Source organism: Spermophilus citellus (genome assembly GCF_964194105.1).
Source record: "Spermophilus citellus genome assembly, chromosome: 3".
Lineage (NCBI taxonomy): Eukaryota > Metazoa > Chordata > Mammalia > Rodentia > Sciuridae > Spermophilus > Spermophilus citellus.
In genome coordinates this window covers 176,485,972-176,502,601 of record NC_138184.1, presented here as the reverse complement: position 1 = coordinate 176,502,601, position 16,630 = coordinate 176,485,972, and the positions used below count along the sequence as shown (strand labels likewise).

General features: G+C 34.3%; 2 protein-coding genes across 3 annotated transcripts in view; one reads left to right on the top strand and one right to left on the bottom strand.

Moving 5' to 3' along the window:
* Positions 1 to 76: 76 nt before the first annotated feature.
* On the bottom strand, positions 77 to 13,543 carry DUS4L (dihydrouridine synthase 4 like). Of its 2 annotated transcripts, none has more exons than XM_081282904.1 (7): positions 13,356 to 13,485; positions 11,796 to 11,932; positions 7,616 to 7,737; positions 5,084 to 5,201; positions 3,903 to 4,025; positions 2,896 to 3,122; positions 77 to 2,178 (listed from the first exon to the last, which is right to left on the bottom strand). In XM_081282904.1, exons 2-7 carry the CDS (start codon positions 11,909 to 11,911, stop codon positions 1,931 to 1,933), a joined length of 954 nt encoding a protein of 317 aa, XP_081139030.1. In that variant the 5' UTR covers positions 11,912 to 11,932; positions 13,356 to 13,485; the 3' UTR covers positions 77 to 1,930. The 2 variants fall into 2 exon arrangements, with proteins under 2 accessions (XP_081139030.1, XP_081139029.1); XM_081282903.1 differs by having other exon boundaries at positions 79 to 2,178; positions 13,406 to 13,543.
* A 76-nt stretch (positions 13,544 to 13,619) lies between these two features.
* COG5 (component of oligomeric golgi complex 5) overlaps positions 13,620 to 16,630 on the top strand; it is a 336,390-nt gene continuing 333,379 nt past the window's right edge. Inside the window, exon 1 of the mRNA XM_081282899.1 lies at positions 13,620 to 13,803. Coding sequence (XP_081139025.1) covers positions 13,710 to 13,803 — 94 coding nt within the window. The 5' untranslated portion in view covers positions 13,620 to 13,709. The remainder of the gene's footprint in view (positions 13,804 to 16,630) is intronic.

Sequence of the window (16,630 nt, the reverse complement as noted above, 5' to 3'; positions counted from 1 at the left end):
TTATTTCTATTCTATTAAAATTTCAGTAACTGAGAAGTGAAAGCGCAGAAGAAAAAATGTGGCAGTTTAGTGTTCATGTTCAAATTGATTCATTTAATATTCCCAAACTCGAATTAATGAATAAACAGGTTTAGAGAACTCCTTAATTTTTGTGTTGATCATAAAGAATATTTGAGGTATAAATTATTTTCACTGAAATACTTCTGTACTCACATTAACCAATAACAAAATCTATTAGTAACACTCTCAAACCATGGGAATTTAAATTACAATTATCAATTAGAGAGGCATAAAAATAATGTCACTAATAACAAAATATGAAAAGTTGTTTTTAAATTAAAATCTAGCTACTCTTCTCTACTGAATAGTAGAGAAATATATCATTTCTCTGGATAAATACTATTTGGAGATATGTAATCATTAGCTACGAATTCTTTTTTTATAGTTAAGATGTGTGGGGACACAATTACTTTTAATCTTTTTAGATTCAGGTGTGTTTATCGAATTTGCAATCTTCTAAGGATCTAGAAGGCTTAAAATGCACAAAGTCTAATATTAAAGAATTCCATGAAATCTAGGCAAAGGAACTGAACAGGCACTTCACAGAACAAAAAATACGATCAGTCAACAAATATATGAAATAATGTTCAACCTCTCTAGCAATTAGAGAAATACAAATTAAAACTACACTCAGATTTCATCTCACTTCAATCAGAATGGCAATTATCAAGAATATAAGTAACAAAAAATGTTGGCAAGGATATAGGGAAAAAGGTACACTCATATATTGCTGGTAGGACTGAAAATTGGCGCAACCAATCTGGAAAGCAGTATGGAGATTTCCTCAGAAAACTTGGAATGGAACCACCTTTTGACCCAGCTATCCCACTTCTCAGTATAAATCCCAAAAGAATTAAAATCAGCATATTACAGTGAAGCTGCCACATCAATGTTTATAGAAGCTCAATTCACAATAGCTAAGCTACGGAACCAGCTTAGGTGCCTTTGAACAGATGAATGGATTAAAGAAAATGTGGTATATATACATGATGGAATATTACTCAGCCATAAAGAGAAATGAAATTATGACATTTGCCAGTAAATGGATGGAATTGGAGACTATTATGCCAAGTGAAATGAGAGAATCTCAAAAGAACCCAAAGGTCGAATGTTCTGATATGTGGATGCTAACTAACAATGAGGTGGGGGGGAAGAAGGGAAGAATAAAAGTACTTTGGATTAGACAAAGGGAAATGAAGGGAGGGGGAATGAAAAAAGGAAAGCTAGTAGAATGAATTGGACATTACCTTCCAAAGTTCACATCTGACTACATGATCAATTTAATTCCATATCATATACAACCAGAAGAACAGAAGTTGTATGCCACATATGTATATCAAAATACATTCTACTGTCATGTATAACTAAAAATAAAAAATTAGAATTCCATGCAATCTTAGTTCTAAATTCCAGATAACATATCTAATAAATTTTTGTTATGTACAATTTAAAACAAATATCTTGAGGTGTAAAATTCAACTAGGAAGTGTACCAGTTTGACATTCCAATTTTAAGTTTTAATGTTAAGCCCTGAGAATAATTCTATTTAAGAGTTTCTTGTTCATTTTATCTGATGTTAGCTTTTATTCTACCAGAACTCTGCACTTACTTTTATTAAAAATGTACTTCTCGTTAAGGTACAGATATTATATAAGTCATACCTTGTTAGTATTAAAATAAAAAGTTTTTATTTAAAAATGTTAAAAACATTTCCTTTAGAGAAACCCTCCTCCCCCAACCATAACAAGATTCTGAACAGTTTGTCTGTGTTTGGACCTAGAGCCACTGATTTAAAGTAAAAACAAAGATGCAACCTTATATTTTATAAAGATAAAACAGAGTATATATTAATATAATTTAGGAAGTCCAGTCAAATGCCATAATGCTCTGTAAGGTAATCTAAGACTGCTGATGCGCTTGACAGTGCATTAAATACTCTTCTTTCCTGCTTTGAAGTTATCTTTTCCATCATGTACATTAAATGTTGATGGAAACACATGTAAGGAGTTCCAAGTTCAAGAGCGATGTCAACCCAGTCCCAGATGCATTTCAATGGGGTTTTCTCATATCCAGCAAACATGGCTGGGTTTGCTAAGAGTCCTCTTGCAACCATCACACCTACAAATTAAAGCAGACCATGTTTGTCCATACCTTAAGTGCCCATGATTATTAGTTCAAACTCAATGAAACAAACGTAGAATATTAAAAAACAAGTTATGACTAAAGATTTTCACAATGCTCTATTTACATTAGTCTGTTTAATTCAATAATTTAAAATATTTATTTTAGTACCTTTTGAAAATGAATGAAATTAAATGTATTTAACTTCTTCATTTTTTAAGGCTTCTACATTACAAAATTAGTTTTTAGTTTTTCTTTAGGGTAAACCCACAGTGTCATAAATCAGAAGGTTTTCAGTTAAAGTTTATCTGCATTCTCCCCTATGGTAAATTATTACAGTGCTTGGCTTGGTATACCAATAATTTAAAGGATAATGAAACCACATAGGGTTCCTTTGGCTTCTCTGATTACTCCTGAGTTTATTAACTCCATTCTATTCCAGATGCTTTTTTTTTAACTAATAGGTTATTGGGAAATTTCCTAATTAGTCACTAGATATGATGGTGGAAGACAAGTAACTTAATTTATCCCCATTAAAATAATATAGTTTCTAAGCAGGAGAATGAATAGCATTTTAATAGATTGCTTAGCTTAAATCGGTATGATGGGAAAATGTAGCCCAATATTAAAAGAAAATAATGAAAATCAAATTAACATTACTACCTTATCCTTTTTTTTCCTAATTAAAAGATAAACAAAGCACTTTTTTCTTACCATCTGTCCCAGTAATCTGCCACACATTTTCAGCTTCTTTTAAACTCCTGATATCTCCGTTAGCAATTACAGGTATAGACATATTTTCCTTTATTATTTTAATGGCATCATAGTGGACTGGCTGGTGTCTTTCTTCAACAGTTCTTCCATGGACTGTAATCCAGGAAACTCCAGTTGCTTCAGCCTTTCGGCAAAGATCTACGGTTCTGGTAAGGTCATCATGGATCCTATAATTTCAAAATTACACCTATCTGTTCATATCAAACAAATCTTAATACTAAAATTCACTAAAAAATGGTATTTTATATACTACATTGTTTAGTTATGTTATAATGTCATGCCACTATCAGGAAGGATCTTTTCAGGGATTATTCCCAGCCAAGACCTCAAATTTATTTACTTTGCCATTGGCAACAACAGGACAACAAATGAGTTTTATCTTACCTATTGCTTCTCCCTTTTGGCTTTGATAATGAAAGAGTCATCAAAATACTAAGATAGATGAAGTGAAAGATGCTACATTAACCCACTAAGTCCAAAGTTTTCAATTTTATATAGGACTGTGGAACATAATGGGTCAAGATTTGATATGAATGCCCTAATCCCCAAGTGGAAGAACATACTACTTTATCTGTTAAATATGTTTTTAACTTTTCACCAAAAACACATTACTATAGTTTATTTTTATTGTAATATTTTAGTGCAAATATCTTTTCATTTTTATTCTTGGTGCTAGGAATATTTCTTTAGTGTTAATTAAAGAGAACTTGGAAAAAGTTGAGGGAATGGTGAAATCTTTTAATAAAGGGAGGTTTAATTTTTGTTAAAAAAAAGGTGTTCAGGATTATAAACAGAAGGGTATATATTTGTTTACTAAATGTATTGTTTCAAAAATTCCATAAACCAACTACCAATTTATTTAGGACAGATATTCCCAAATCACCAAACAAAAGAAATATTCTTAATCATTAGATTATTTTGTCAACAGACTAAAATATTGACTTTACCTTATTTTAATAGAAACTGAAAATTTGGGGTTTTCCACTTGATTTCTTACTTGTTTCACCATATCTCGAATAAGCTCTGGCTTATTTATTAAGCAAGCTCCATAACCTTCTGCCATTGCCCACCTTCGTAAAACAAAAATAACAACAAATGAATTACAAACAGGTGGAAGAGAAGATAAAAATTTAAAAAGCACTGAAATGTAAATGTATTTGTATATTTCTTTATTTAGTGATCTGGAATGAATCAGATTTTAAAAACTCATAGATCAATAAAATTAGGAAAACAACCTATGGGGAAAAAAAAAGATAATGATAAGGATAAGGAAAACATGTTCCCAGATCAAAACCAAACCAAACAACTCCAGGGAAATAGTTTCCGTTGGCAAATCAGAATACTAAATTAGAATTAGTTCAACCAAAACAGATTAAAATATTTGTAATTAACTGCAATTACTTCAGATATTTTAAATTCCAAATTTGATGCTTATTGTACATAACAAGAGGTTTTATTAAGTTTCAAAATTTTTGGCTTACAGCACTAAATAGCTTCTTTAACTCTTCTAATGAGTATACAATACGTCTAATCTGGTTTGGATTATGATGCACTTAAAAACTTGATTTAATTCTTTGGATGCATTTTGAATTGACAGATAAGCTAGTACAGTAGGGATACTGTTGGCAGCTTACTCAAATCCAGTTACTTAAACCCAACCAAATAACTCTGGCATGAGAAAGGAAAAAAAAAAAAAAGAAAAGAATGATTATAATAAGGTATTTTTTAAAGGAAAATAAGAAGAAAACAGGCAGTTTCTATCAAATCATAGAAACACTTTTTAGAGCAAGAATATATATCACATGATAGTAAAATACATTTTAGGGATTATTGTAGTCGCTACATTTCTCATATAATTTTGGATAAGGTTCAAGCAGACCTACACAAAAATGTTATTGATAAGGGGAGACAAAATACTTTTCAAAGGTCTACACATCATTTCAGTCATCAGATAGATCTTTGAATTTATGTTTCTAAATATTTTTTCCTTCCTTCTTTTGTAGAATCCTGGTAGTTTAATTCTATGTTCTTACTTTTTAATTTTTGGAAAACTAGAAAGAAATTTTACCATGTTCATAAAGTTTTTTCTAATCTTTTTGAAAACTCTTCCAACTTCTTTGAGCTTTACCTCTGAGGGCAACCACAGTTAATGTCTATTCCATTCGCATAAGGACAGACTATACGAGCAGCATCAGATAAAAGTCTTGCATCGTTGGCAGCAAACTGAACAATCAATGGGCAATCACCTGATAAAATGAATAGCTCAACATTAAAATCCATAGGAAAACACACACACACACACACACACAGAGGAAACTCTAATGTTTGTACAGGATAAAATAGCAATAAATATTTTTAGCAGAAGGAACATCTTATTCAAATAAGGTAATATTCAAAAAGATTTATTTAAAATTGAAATAAATTTACACAAATTATTCAAACAGCACAAAATTAGATAAAATTAAAAGTATTCCAGTACTTTTTGACGAAAATACCCACTTCCTAAATATGGGAGTTAGTTTATTATATCTCAGCAATTTTATATGTAAACCTTTTATATGTAAACAAATTAATGTGAACAATTCCACATACGTTGCTATGCCTACCACTCTACTTTTCTTGATCTGGGATATGTACTCAGATGTAATTTCTCTAATATTCCACTGTACAGATGAACCATACACAATTTAGATTGCTTCTTATTTGTGGCTCTTGCAAATACAGCTACAATAGGGATAGTTTTGCATTTATGTTTTTTGTGAAAATATTCATAGAATGGATAAATTACTAGATGTATAACTGCTGAATAGGCATTTAACATTGACAGATATTACAAAATTATCTTGCAAGAGTTTATCAGTACTGATACATAGCAATATGGTTCTTTCTTCACAACTTATCCTACAGTGCATATCTTAACATTTGTATATCTTTGTGAGCTCTTTTCATGTTTGTAAATTTTTCTGTGTAATTTTATTAGTTATTCCTTTTTTACTATCATTTGTAATTTAAAAAATAAATTAGTTTTACTATTAATCAGAGTGTTTTTATTTTTCTAGTTCTTTATCTCTATTTGTATATTTATATATAAAAGTTTAAATTTTAATGTAGCTAAAGATATCATAGCTTTCCTAGGTTTTAAATAACATGATAAACTCTGAATAGATTTAAATTTTTCTGAGGACTACCAATATAAGATTCACTGGGTGTTTATAAAAATTTCTGGACATCGCCATAGTTGTACTGATTCAAGATCTCTAGGGCAATCCACTGACTTGTGATTATGATGGGGTAGAATTTGCTTTTTTATTCATGTGGACATAGGGTGCTATTCCCTTTTCTACTTTGTTATAGAATTTCAACTTAACAACCATTTATTGGGCAAACAGATTTCACATTGTGTTAGTTCTTGAGGACAAACATCAAGCTATGTTTATAGCTTGAGCCCTCAAAGAACCCATCATCTAGTGGGAAAGAGTAGCACAATTAATGAAGATATTATAAAAAATAGGATTAAGTGCAATAAGAGGAGATAGGGCACAAGTGGAGAATGATTAGGAAAGGTTCCCTGGCTACAAACTTTGATTACTGAATTAAGAATCATGAACTGAAATTTGCCTTAGGCTCCCAAGTCACTAACATTACAGGTGCAATATTCTAGGTAGGGAAGTGTGAGAGAACAAGGTATATTCAGACACATAAAATAATGCAGTGTTTTTTTAAAAAAAATATTTTTACTTGTAGATGGACACAATAACTTAAATTGTTTTATTTTTTTATGTGGTGCGGATGATGGAATCCAGTGCCTCATACATATTACACAAGTGCTCTACCAGTGAGTTACAACCCCAACCCTAATGTAGTATTTTTGAAGAATAAAGTTGTGGGCTATGGGAAGAAACTAATGGAAGTTAAGGCTGCAGAAGATTTATTCACAGGCTAGTAGGTCATGAAGGACTTGGCATCTTATCCTCAGGTGCAGAAATTTTAGTCTTTAAGTCAAGGATTCTCAAACTTTGGCAAGTTCAGAATTATTTGAACACTTTTCAAAATAGATTGCAGGACCACATACCCATAGTTTTTGATTCAGTAGGATTGGGGTGAAGCCTAAAAACTTTCATTACCCTTTTTTTTTTTTTTGAGACAAGATCTTACTGTTGTTCATGCTGTCAAATTGACACTTTGACACTTTAGATAGGTCACTTTGAGCAGTATGGAGATAGTTTGGAATGGTACAACACTATAGACTGTAAGACAGAGATCTATTCTGATAGTCCAGGGGAGAGGCTGGACACCTGAAGAAAGGCTGACCATATAATTTGGTAGATCACCAATAATCTATAAAGCTCTCTGTATTATATGTAAAATACTAAAGGCATTTAAAAATGAAAGGATTTTGGGGCTGGGATTGTGGCTTAGTGGTAGAGCACATGCCTAGCATGTGCCAGGTCCTAGGTTCGATCCTCAGCACCACATAAAAATAAGTAAAATAAAGGTATTGTGTCCAAATACAACTAAAAAAAAAAAAAAAAAAAAAAAAAGAAAGGATTTTATCATATAAACTAAGATATGTTGTGTCTGATTAGATAAGTAGCTGAGTTACAAACAAAATTTTTTTTGGTAAGTTTTACAAAGTAAACAAACTATGGGTTTCACATACCTTGGTTTGTGGTAAATTCACTGTCTCTGGCTTTTATAGATCTGACAAAATCAGCGGCAACTATCATTGGTGTATAACACAGATCACAACAGTATTTTCTTACTAGTGTTCTAAAAGCCAACCTGTGAGCATATAAAACTTAAATTATGCATTTAGAAAACACCAATAATCATATCTATTTATAAGTTTAATTTAGTTGATTATTAAATATTTATTAGGGAGAGTTCTGTCCATGAGAAGACAGAGTAGCTGTATTTTTTCCTATTCTTCCTACTAAATATAACTAAAACCCCTTTATATTATATGTAAAATAAACACAGGAAATTCTGAAAAGTTAAAAGAGGCTGCCAGGTTAAAATAAGAGGTGGTAAGCTCCTTCAATTTTATAAACTCAAATACCCCAGCCTTGGGACTGAAGAAGCTGATCTGGAATCACCAGTGGGTGCTGAATAGCCTACGGAAGTCCGTCTAGTTAAAAGACCAGGAAAGGGGAAGCCAAGCATGACACAAAACTTTTTTATGGTAATAGTTCAAATTCAGTCAAACATTACAGAAAAAAGCTATGGCCTCACCTCCACTAGAAAAGGTCAAGCGGGGACTTCTACCCCCCTCCAATGTTGTAACAAGGTGCTCCAACATCCCACAGTGGTGGTGTTCAAGAGGACCTGGTAGGGATCTGAGACTTTCATCCCTATTGACCTGTGAGGGCCCCAATTTTAGTGGTAGTAGTGTAGACCACATGAGGAGCACAGACTTCCATGTTTACTCAGCAGTAATAAGGCACTCTCTTCCTTGGGTGTGTTGTCAGAGACCATGTGGAAAGCCAGGACTTTTAGTATTGCCCAGTAGTTATGAGGCCACCCCCACCAAAAGGAATTGGAACTCTCATGCCTTCCTACAGCAACAAGGAGGCCAAGAACCTAGACTTACTACTGACAGCAAGGAGATGGTGCCCTTCTCCCCACCTTTGCCTGCTAGAGAAGGTTAAATATTCAAAATCCATCAGTATGAACTATCATATTAATATGCTAAAGAAAAAACACATAATTATGAGTTTAGCAGAAAAAGCATTTGACAAGATACACTCATTCGTGATAAAAAAAAATTCTCAGAAAAACAGAAATAGAGGGAAACTCCTTAACTTGAAAAAGAATATTCACAAAAAATTCGATAGAACACTTTCCTCCTAAATAGGAAAAAGGAATGGATGTCTGCTCTCATCACTCACATTCAACATATAGATGGAACTTCTAGATAAGTGCAATGAGTAAGGCATGGGAAAGAAATGAAAGGCACTGACCAAAATAAAGAAATAAAACTAAATCTGTTTGTAGATGACACGGTTGTTTATATAATCCCAAGGAATTTACAAATAGCAAACAAAACAAACTCTCAGAATTAGGAAGAGGGCTCAAGAACTTTGTAGGATATAAGATCAACATACAAAAATTAATTGTATTTCTATATACTACTAGTAATGACCACATGGACACAAAATTAAAAATACAATAATACCATAAACAACAACAATAACAAAACTGGTACCAAGTTTTCCAAAAGATGTACAGAACTTGTATGCTGAAAACCACACAATGCTGATGAAAGAAATCAGAGAAAATCTGTATCAATGAAGAGAAACATCATATTTATGGATTGTGAGATTCAACATAGATAGATGTCAATTCTCTCCAAATTGATATGTAGGTTTCATTCAATTCTTATGGAAATTCCACAAGTTTTTTTTTTTTTTTTTTTTGTAAATACACAAAGATCATTCTAAAATTAAGTGGAAAACAAAGCAACTAGAATCAGGAGGTTATCAGTCCCTTGATTCCAAAACTTATTATATAGCTACAATAAATAATCTACATACTGTGGAAATGGTGAAGGGATAGACACATAAATCAATGAAACAAAATACAAAACACTGATTTTTTTTTTTTTTTAAGTGAAGTAGCAGAAGTAATTCAATCGAGTAAAAATAGACTTCTCAACAAATAGGGCTAGAGTAACTGGACATTTCTAGGAAAAAAAAAGAACTATCTAACTCTCAAACTTACATTAAAATCAATATAATTGAATCATGATCTTAAATGTAAAGCATAAAATTATAAAAAACTTTTAGGAAAAATCTTTGAAGAAAATCTTCAGAATCTGGAGCTACACAAAGATACCTTACACTTGACACCAAAAGCAAAATTTATACAAGGAAAAACTGATAAAATGGACTTCATCATAATAAAAAACTTTTGCTTTGCAAAACACCCTGTAAAGAAAATAAACTATATAATCTGAGAAAATATTTGCAAGCCACATAGTTGACAAAGAAGTCATATCAAGACATCTCAACACTTAATAGTAAACAAAAATATAAATTCGGGGCTGGGATAGTGGCTCAGCGGTGGAGTGCTCGCCTAGCATGGGCGGGGCCTGGGTTCCATCCTGAGCACCACATAAAAATAAAGGCATTGTGTTGTGTCCATCTACACCTAAAAAATAAATATTAAAAAAAAAACCCTATTCAAAAATGGGCAAAACGTTGAATAGATATTTCTACAATGAAGATATACAATTGGCCAATAAGAAAAGATGCTCATGTCACTAACCATTATGGAAATGAAAATCAAAATTACGATGAGATCCACATTATACCCAGTAGGATGGGATAGGATAAGTTTTGAAAATTCCAGAAAATGATGAGTTGGCAAGGGTGTGAAGAAATTAAGGACTCTTGTGTAATGCTGGTGAAAAGGTAACATGGTATGGTTTCTATGGAAAATAGTATGAAGGTTCCTCAAAAAGCATAACACAATTACCATGTGATCCAGCAATTCCACTTCTGAATATATAGTCAAAAAGAATTGAGATATTTGTGCATCCATGTTCATAACAGCATTATTTGCAATAGCTAAAATATGAAAGCAATATTTTATCGATCAATGAATGGACAAAGAAAATGTAGCATTCATGTACAATGGACAGAAGGAGCTGGGCATGGTGACTCATGCCTGTAATCCTAGCAGCTCTAGAGGCTGAGGCAGGAGGATCTTAAATTCAAACCCAGCCTCAGCAAAATCGAGGTGCTAAACAAGTCAGTGAGACCCTGTTTCTAAATAAAATACAAAATAGGGCTGGGGATGTGTCCCAGAATTCAATCCCTGGTATCCTGCGCCCCCCTCCCGTCTTGAAAAAAAAAAAGAAAGGAAAAATCTGGAATCTGGTGTATGTTACAATATGAATGGACATTGAAAATATGCTAAGTAAAAAACAAGTCTCAACCACTATATGATTCCACCTACAGTACTTCAGATAAGTAGAATCATAAGAAAAAGTAGAGAAACAGTAGAATAATGGTTGCCAGGGTTTAGGTGGGGAGAGGAATGGAGTTATTGCTTAAGGGTTTTTTAAGAATAGAGAGTTTCAAAGATCAGATGCATGATATGGAACATAATTAACAGTGCTGAACTTTACACATAAAAATAAATTATAAAAAGATAAATATTAATGTATTTTATAATAATTTAAAAAACCACAAGAGTAAAAGAGCAATATTAGGATATGGGCAAAAAGCATTAAGAAACATTTCCTCAAAACTATACAGTTGCCAAATAAGCATATGAAAAGAAGTTTAACATCACATACAGGACATGTAGAAATTAGAAACACAATGAGATATCACTATATACCATTAAAACAGTTAAGAACAAAAAACCAAAACACTGCCATTATCAAAAGTAGGTTAGAATGAGGAGAAACTGGATTTCTCATATGGTGCTGGGTAGAAGGGTCAAATAGTATTGCTACTCTAGAAAAGTTTGGCAGTTTTTTCAAAAACTAAACATCTTATGATCCAGCAATTACATTCTCATACATTTGTCTCAAGACACATATTCAAACAAAAACCTGTGCATAAATGTTTATATCCATTTAATATCTACTATACCTTATAGATGGGAGTTATAAATGCCACCATTTATAAAAACAAAAAATGTGACACTTGCAGAGATGATTTACTCAGGCACGTGCACACACACATATACTAGGCACCAGGAGTCATTTCTAGATCATGATTCCAAAACTAGGAATTGAAGAGTCCATGTTGTGGTCTTACAGTACTTAAAAAAGGCAGAATGTAAAAGGGAAATTATGCCTCAGTTCATTAACATTTAACAACACTTACTTTGAATATCGAACCATTGGGGCACAGATTTTCACCAGCTGCCCAGAATGAAACATTTCTATTGGATCTTTTTTTCTTTCTTGACATTTTGTAGTTTGTATGGAGTCACACTTCATGAATATAGATTTATTTCAAATCTGAAAAAGACAATCCATTTGCACTTGGAATATCCTTTCTCTAGGTGAATTCTCATCATTCTAAATTTCAATTGCCAATGATATTTATTTTTCATCAGGTTTGTGGGATCAGAATTTGTTTTAGCTTCTTTTCATATTATTAAATAGACTCTCTCTGTCTCTGTCTCTCTCTCTCTCTCTCTCTCTCACACACACACACAATGGGATATTACTCATCCATAAAGAAGAATGAAATTATGGCATTTGTTGGTAAATGGATGGAACTGAAGATGACCATGCTAAACGAAATAAGCCAATCTCCCAAAATCAAAGGTTGAAACTTCTCTCTGATATGCAGAGGCTAACACACAATAAGGTGGTGGTGGTAGGGAAACAAGTTCATTGGATAAGACAGAGGGGAATGAAGGAAAGGGAGGGGGAATGGGAATCGGAAAGAAAGTAGAATGATTCCTAACAACTTTCCTAAATTCACATATGAATACACGAACAGTATAACTCCACATCATGTTCAACCACAAGGATGAGATCCTTAGAAGTAGAAAGTTATATTCCATTATGTATAATATGTCAAAATACATTCTACTGTCATGTATATCTAAAAAGAATAAAAAATAAGATAAATAATAAAAAAGGAATACCACAGAATTCTACTTCTAAGATAAATCAAAGTTGAAAACTACATGACATAGTTGTAGAAAAACAAGATAGAAAAACTACAAGATTTTTTCTAGTATACCATATTTATTATTTTTTTTCCGTTTTATTTTCTTTGGCATTGATAAATCAAGGTATTTGATTTGAATAATTTCCTACAAAATACTGTGTATGTCTGGTACTCTGAAATATCCTGTTTTATTCAGGAAAATTAAATGCCATTATAAGAACAACTCTAAATAGCACGTCAAAACATAACCTGGAATTTTTATTCTTTATGTGCATCATAAGGCAAAAAAAAAAAAAAAAAAAAAAAAGTGCAGTTTGGGACATGCCAAAACACTAGTTTGGTTTTTTATGGATAATGAAACATAATGTGAAACTGAGCACACTGTCCCAGGCAATTCATGGGACCTTCACTCAGAACACTGACCCCATTCGTATAATTGAGATAAAATTATATTAAGGAAAACCCTCTGAAATAAAGTCAAGTCAAAGGATAATGCGCAGTAGCGTGAGACTAGCTCACCTGAGTGGTTACGAGTATTAAATGAATTTAGATTCACAAAATAATTTAGAACACCCTTTAGCAACTTTCGTTCCCAAGCTTTTCCCGCCTGTTTTTATCCCTGGATTGCCAATCAAGGCGTGGGGCAGTTACTAACACCCGCCTGCCTAGAGAGTGCAGTACCAGCGAAGCTCCCAGAAACCTCCACTATTGTCTCTTGCCCTGCGTCGCAAGGCCCGGGTTCTTAGGTTTAATACTTGCTTTATCTTTTCTTTCTAAAGTATGCGCCACGGTCACGTTCCGGCGCCCACCTTCTCCTCAGTCTGAGGAACAACTCCAGCCACTGGGGCAAGGCTCCGAACTGCAAAGCGAGACAGCGAATAAGCCCGGGGCGGACCCGGCTTCCTAGACTGCGTGGCCGAGCACCGGGTCCTCAGCGCACGAGGGCTCCGGTTCCCACACCACTCCCAGCCCGGGTCTGTCAGCCGCGTGAGCAGCGTTGGGATTACCAGGCGGGCCAAGGCCGCGGTCTGTGAAGGCGGGCGGCGCCAGGATTCTGCGTCAACCTGGGCGGGGCCTCCTCTCACTGACGCCATCAACCCGGTACCTGCCAACATGGAAGGTGGCGACAGCGGCGCCACTATGGCTGGTTTTGGGGCTCTGGGTTCTGGAGCGGCTGCAGCGACAGTGCGGGAGCTTTTGCAGGACGGTAAGTAGTCGGGTACTGGCCAGGCTGCAGGGAGGGAGGGAATATCCTGCTCGGTGCCTGGGCCAAGGTGGTGGACTCAACCCTCGCTTTGCCCAAAGTTTTCTGGTCTCGACTTGACCACTCCCCTCCGCCCGGCCCCCTGACGGCCGGGTGCTACCCAAGCCAACTTATTCCCCCTCTTCGTTTCCGGTGTCCTAGGAACTCCTGGTTTTGAGTTGCTCCTCTTCTCAACTCCGACCCCCTTGTGTTTGGGCTTCCCTGAAGTTTTAGGACCTCACACCCAGTGACCCGCCTTGGCAGCCGCGGTACCGCCTGCTGCCGCACTTTTGACGAAAAGATGAAGCATTCTAGCCCATGAAAAGTGTAAGACCTAGAACAGATAACAGACACTTATTGAAAGGAGTTCTTTTTAAAGTAGAGTTGGAAACACCTCCTCCGTTAAATTATTGGGGTATACAGGTGTCCCTTCTTGCAGTCTTGTGTTTCTTTGAGGAGGCAGTTATTCACAATTAGACAAGCAGGAGGGTTTATACTCTTAGTTCAGGCAGGGGTTAGCTATTCGTACAGAAAACAGCAGTCAGATTTATTGGTAGTCAGTTTTGAAGAGAAGTTATCCCCAGTAAGTTTAATATAGTGTAGTTGAAAAGCACATTCAGTTGTAGTCCAGTTAACGTGCTGAGTCTCATCATTCAGAATAAAATTCAGATTTCTGAGGGTAAACATAAGCTTCTTAGTGTTTTCCCTAATGGATATAACGTTCTACCTTGTATTAAAATCATTTGTATACTTACCTTAATCTCTTCTGCTCTATAGTAAACCCCTATGCCCTCTTTTTTTTTTTCTTTCTTTCTTGGTATTGGGGATTGAACCCAGGGGCCCTTTACCACTGAGCACATATACTCAGCCCCCATCCCTTTGTTACTTTTTGAGATGTTGTTTCGCTGAGACTCGAGATCTCTCAAGTCGCCCAGTGTGCACCACCACGCCCTCCGTAAAATCCTTTTTTAACTCCACAATGTTAATAGCCCTATCTTACATACAGTAGGCCCAGAAAGATTTTTTAAAATTGAACATTACTGTAAGTGTATTATAAAAGGTTAAAAGTTTTAAATTGTTTTTTTCTGTTGAGTATTTTTATTGATTTTTCATGACAATCTATATACTTTTTTTTTTTTTGTCAAAATTAAGGGTATTTTCAGGACTAGACTGTTGAATCCTTTAGGTTAGGTTCCCTGTGTAATACATCTTTGTATTTTAATTGAAATTCAATTTAACCAAGTTTTGAACTCTTGTGAGACTGTCTCTATTTTTTTATTCTCAAGTAGCTCACCATCTAGTAGGGGAGAATGGGCTGGGGTTGTGGCTCAGTGGTCCAGCGCTTGCCTAGCACGCATGAGGCACTGGATTCAATCCCCAGCACCACATAAAAAAATGAACAAATAAAATAAAGGTATTGTATCCATCTACAACTAAAAAAAATTTTAAAAAGTTCATAATCTTGTTGAGCTCTAAAAGTAAGTATTATAATAGTGTTGTAATAGTAGCATTAGAACTGTGTACAAAGTAAACCATTAGTTCAGAGGATGATAACTAGAGATTAGGGATTGGTCAGACAGTGTCAAGAAAAACCTTTCTAGGATTAGTTTTTTTTTTTTCCCCAGTGATTACATTTGTTTTATTTTTTAAATCAGACATTGTAATTATACATAGCAGTGAGTTCATTTTGGAAAAAAAACCATACAAGCAAGGAATTTGATTTTAATCCCCATTCTTTCCTCCCTTTGGTCACCCACTTCCTTCCCTATTCTCACTCTTCTACTCAAATGATCTTCCTTTCATTACTTTATTTATTTTTGATTGGTACTTTCTACATATACATAAAGGTGAAATTCCCTTTGGTACATTTAGACATGCATATAACATTATTTTGTTATATTCATTCCTTCTTTTCTATTCCCATAATTTCTCCCTTCTTCTTGTTCTCCTCCTTCTCTTCTAGTGATTTTCCCTATATATTTATGATATCTGAACACCCCCGCCCCCCAATAGCTGTCTTTGCTTTACTTTTTTCTAGTTTCCCTATACCAGAGAAAACATTCCACCTTTGATTTTCTGAGTCTGGCTTATTTCATTTAGTATAATGTTCTCCGTTTCCATCCATTTACTGACAAATGCTATGATTTCATTCTTTTTTATGGATGAGTAAAACTTGATTGTGTGTATATTCCACATTTTCTTCAACAGGCATTTGGGCTGATTCTATAATTTGGCTATTGTGAATGGTGCTGCTATAAATACTGTAGTGACTATATCACTGTAGAATGTTGAATTTAGTTCTTTTGGATAAATATTAAGGAGTGGGTTAGCTGGGTCATATGGTAGTTCCATTCCTGATTTTTTTGAGGAATGTCCATACTACTTTTCAAGTGGTTGTACTAATTTGCAGTCCCACCAGCAATGTATGAGTGTATCTTTCCCCCTACATTTTTGTCAGCTTTTACTATGATTTGTGTTCTTGATCTTTTGTGTTCATGATCCATTCAGATCATTCTTGATCTGAATGGAGTGAGATAAAATCTTTTTGTAGTTTTGGTTTGCATTTCTTTGATTACTACAGATGTTGAACATTTTTTTTTTTTCATATATTGTTGGCCATTTGTGTTTCTTTTGAGAAATTTCTGGCTGGGCATGGTGGTGCATGCCTGTAATCCCATCAACTCAGGAGGCTAGGCAGGAGAATTGCGAGTTTGAGGCCAGTCTCAGCAACTAAGGCCCTGAGCAACTTAGTGAGATGCTGTTTCAAAATAAAAAAGTAAAAAATAAAAAT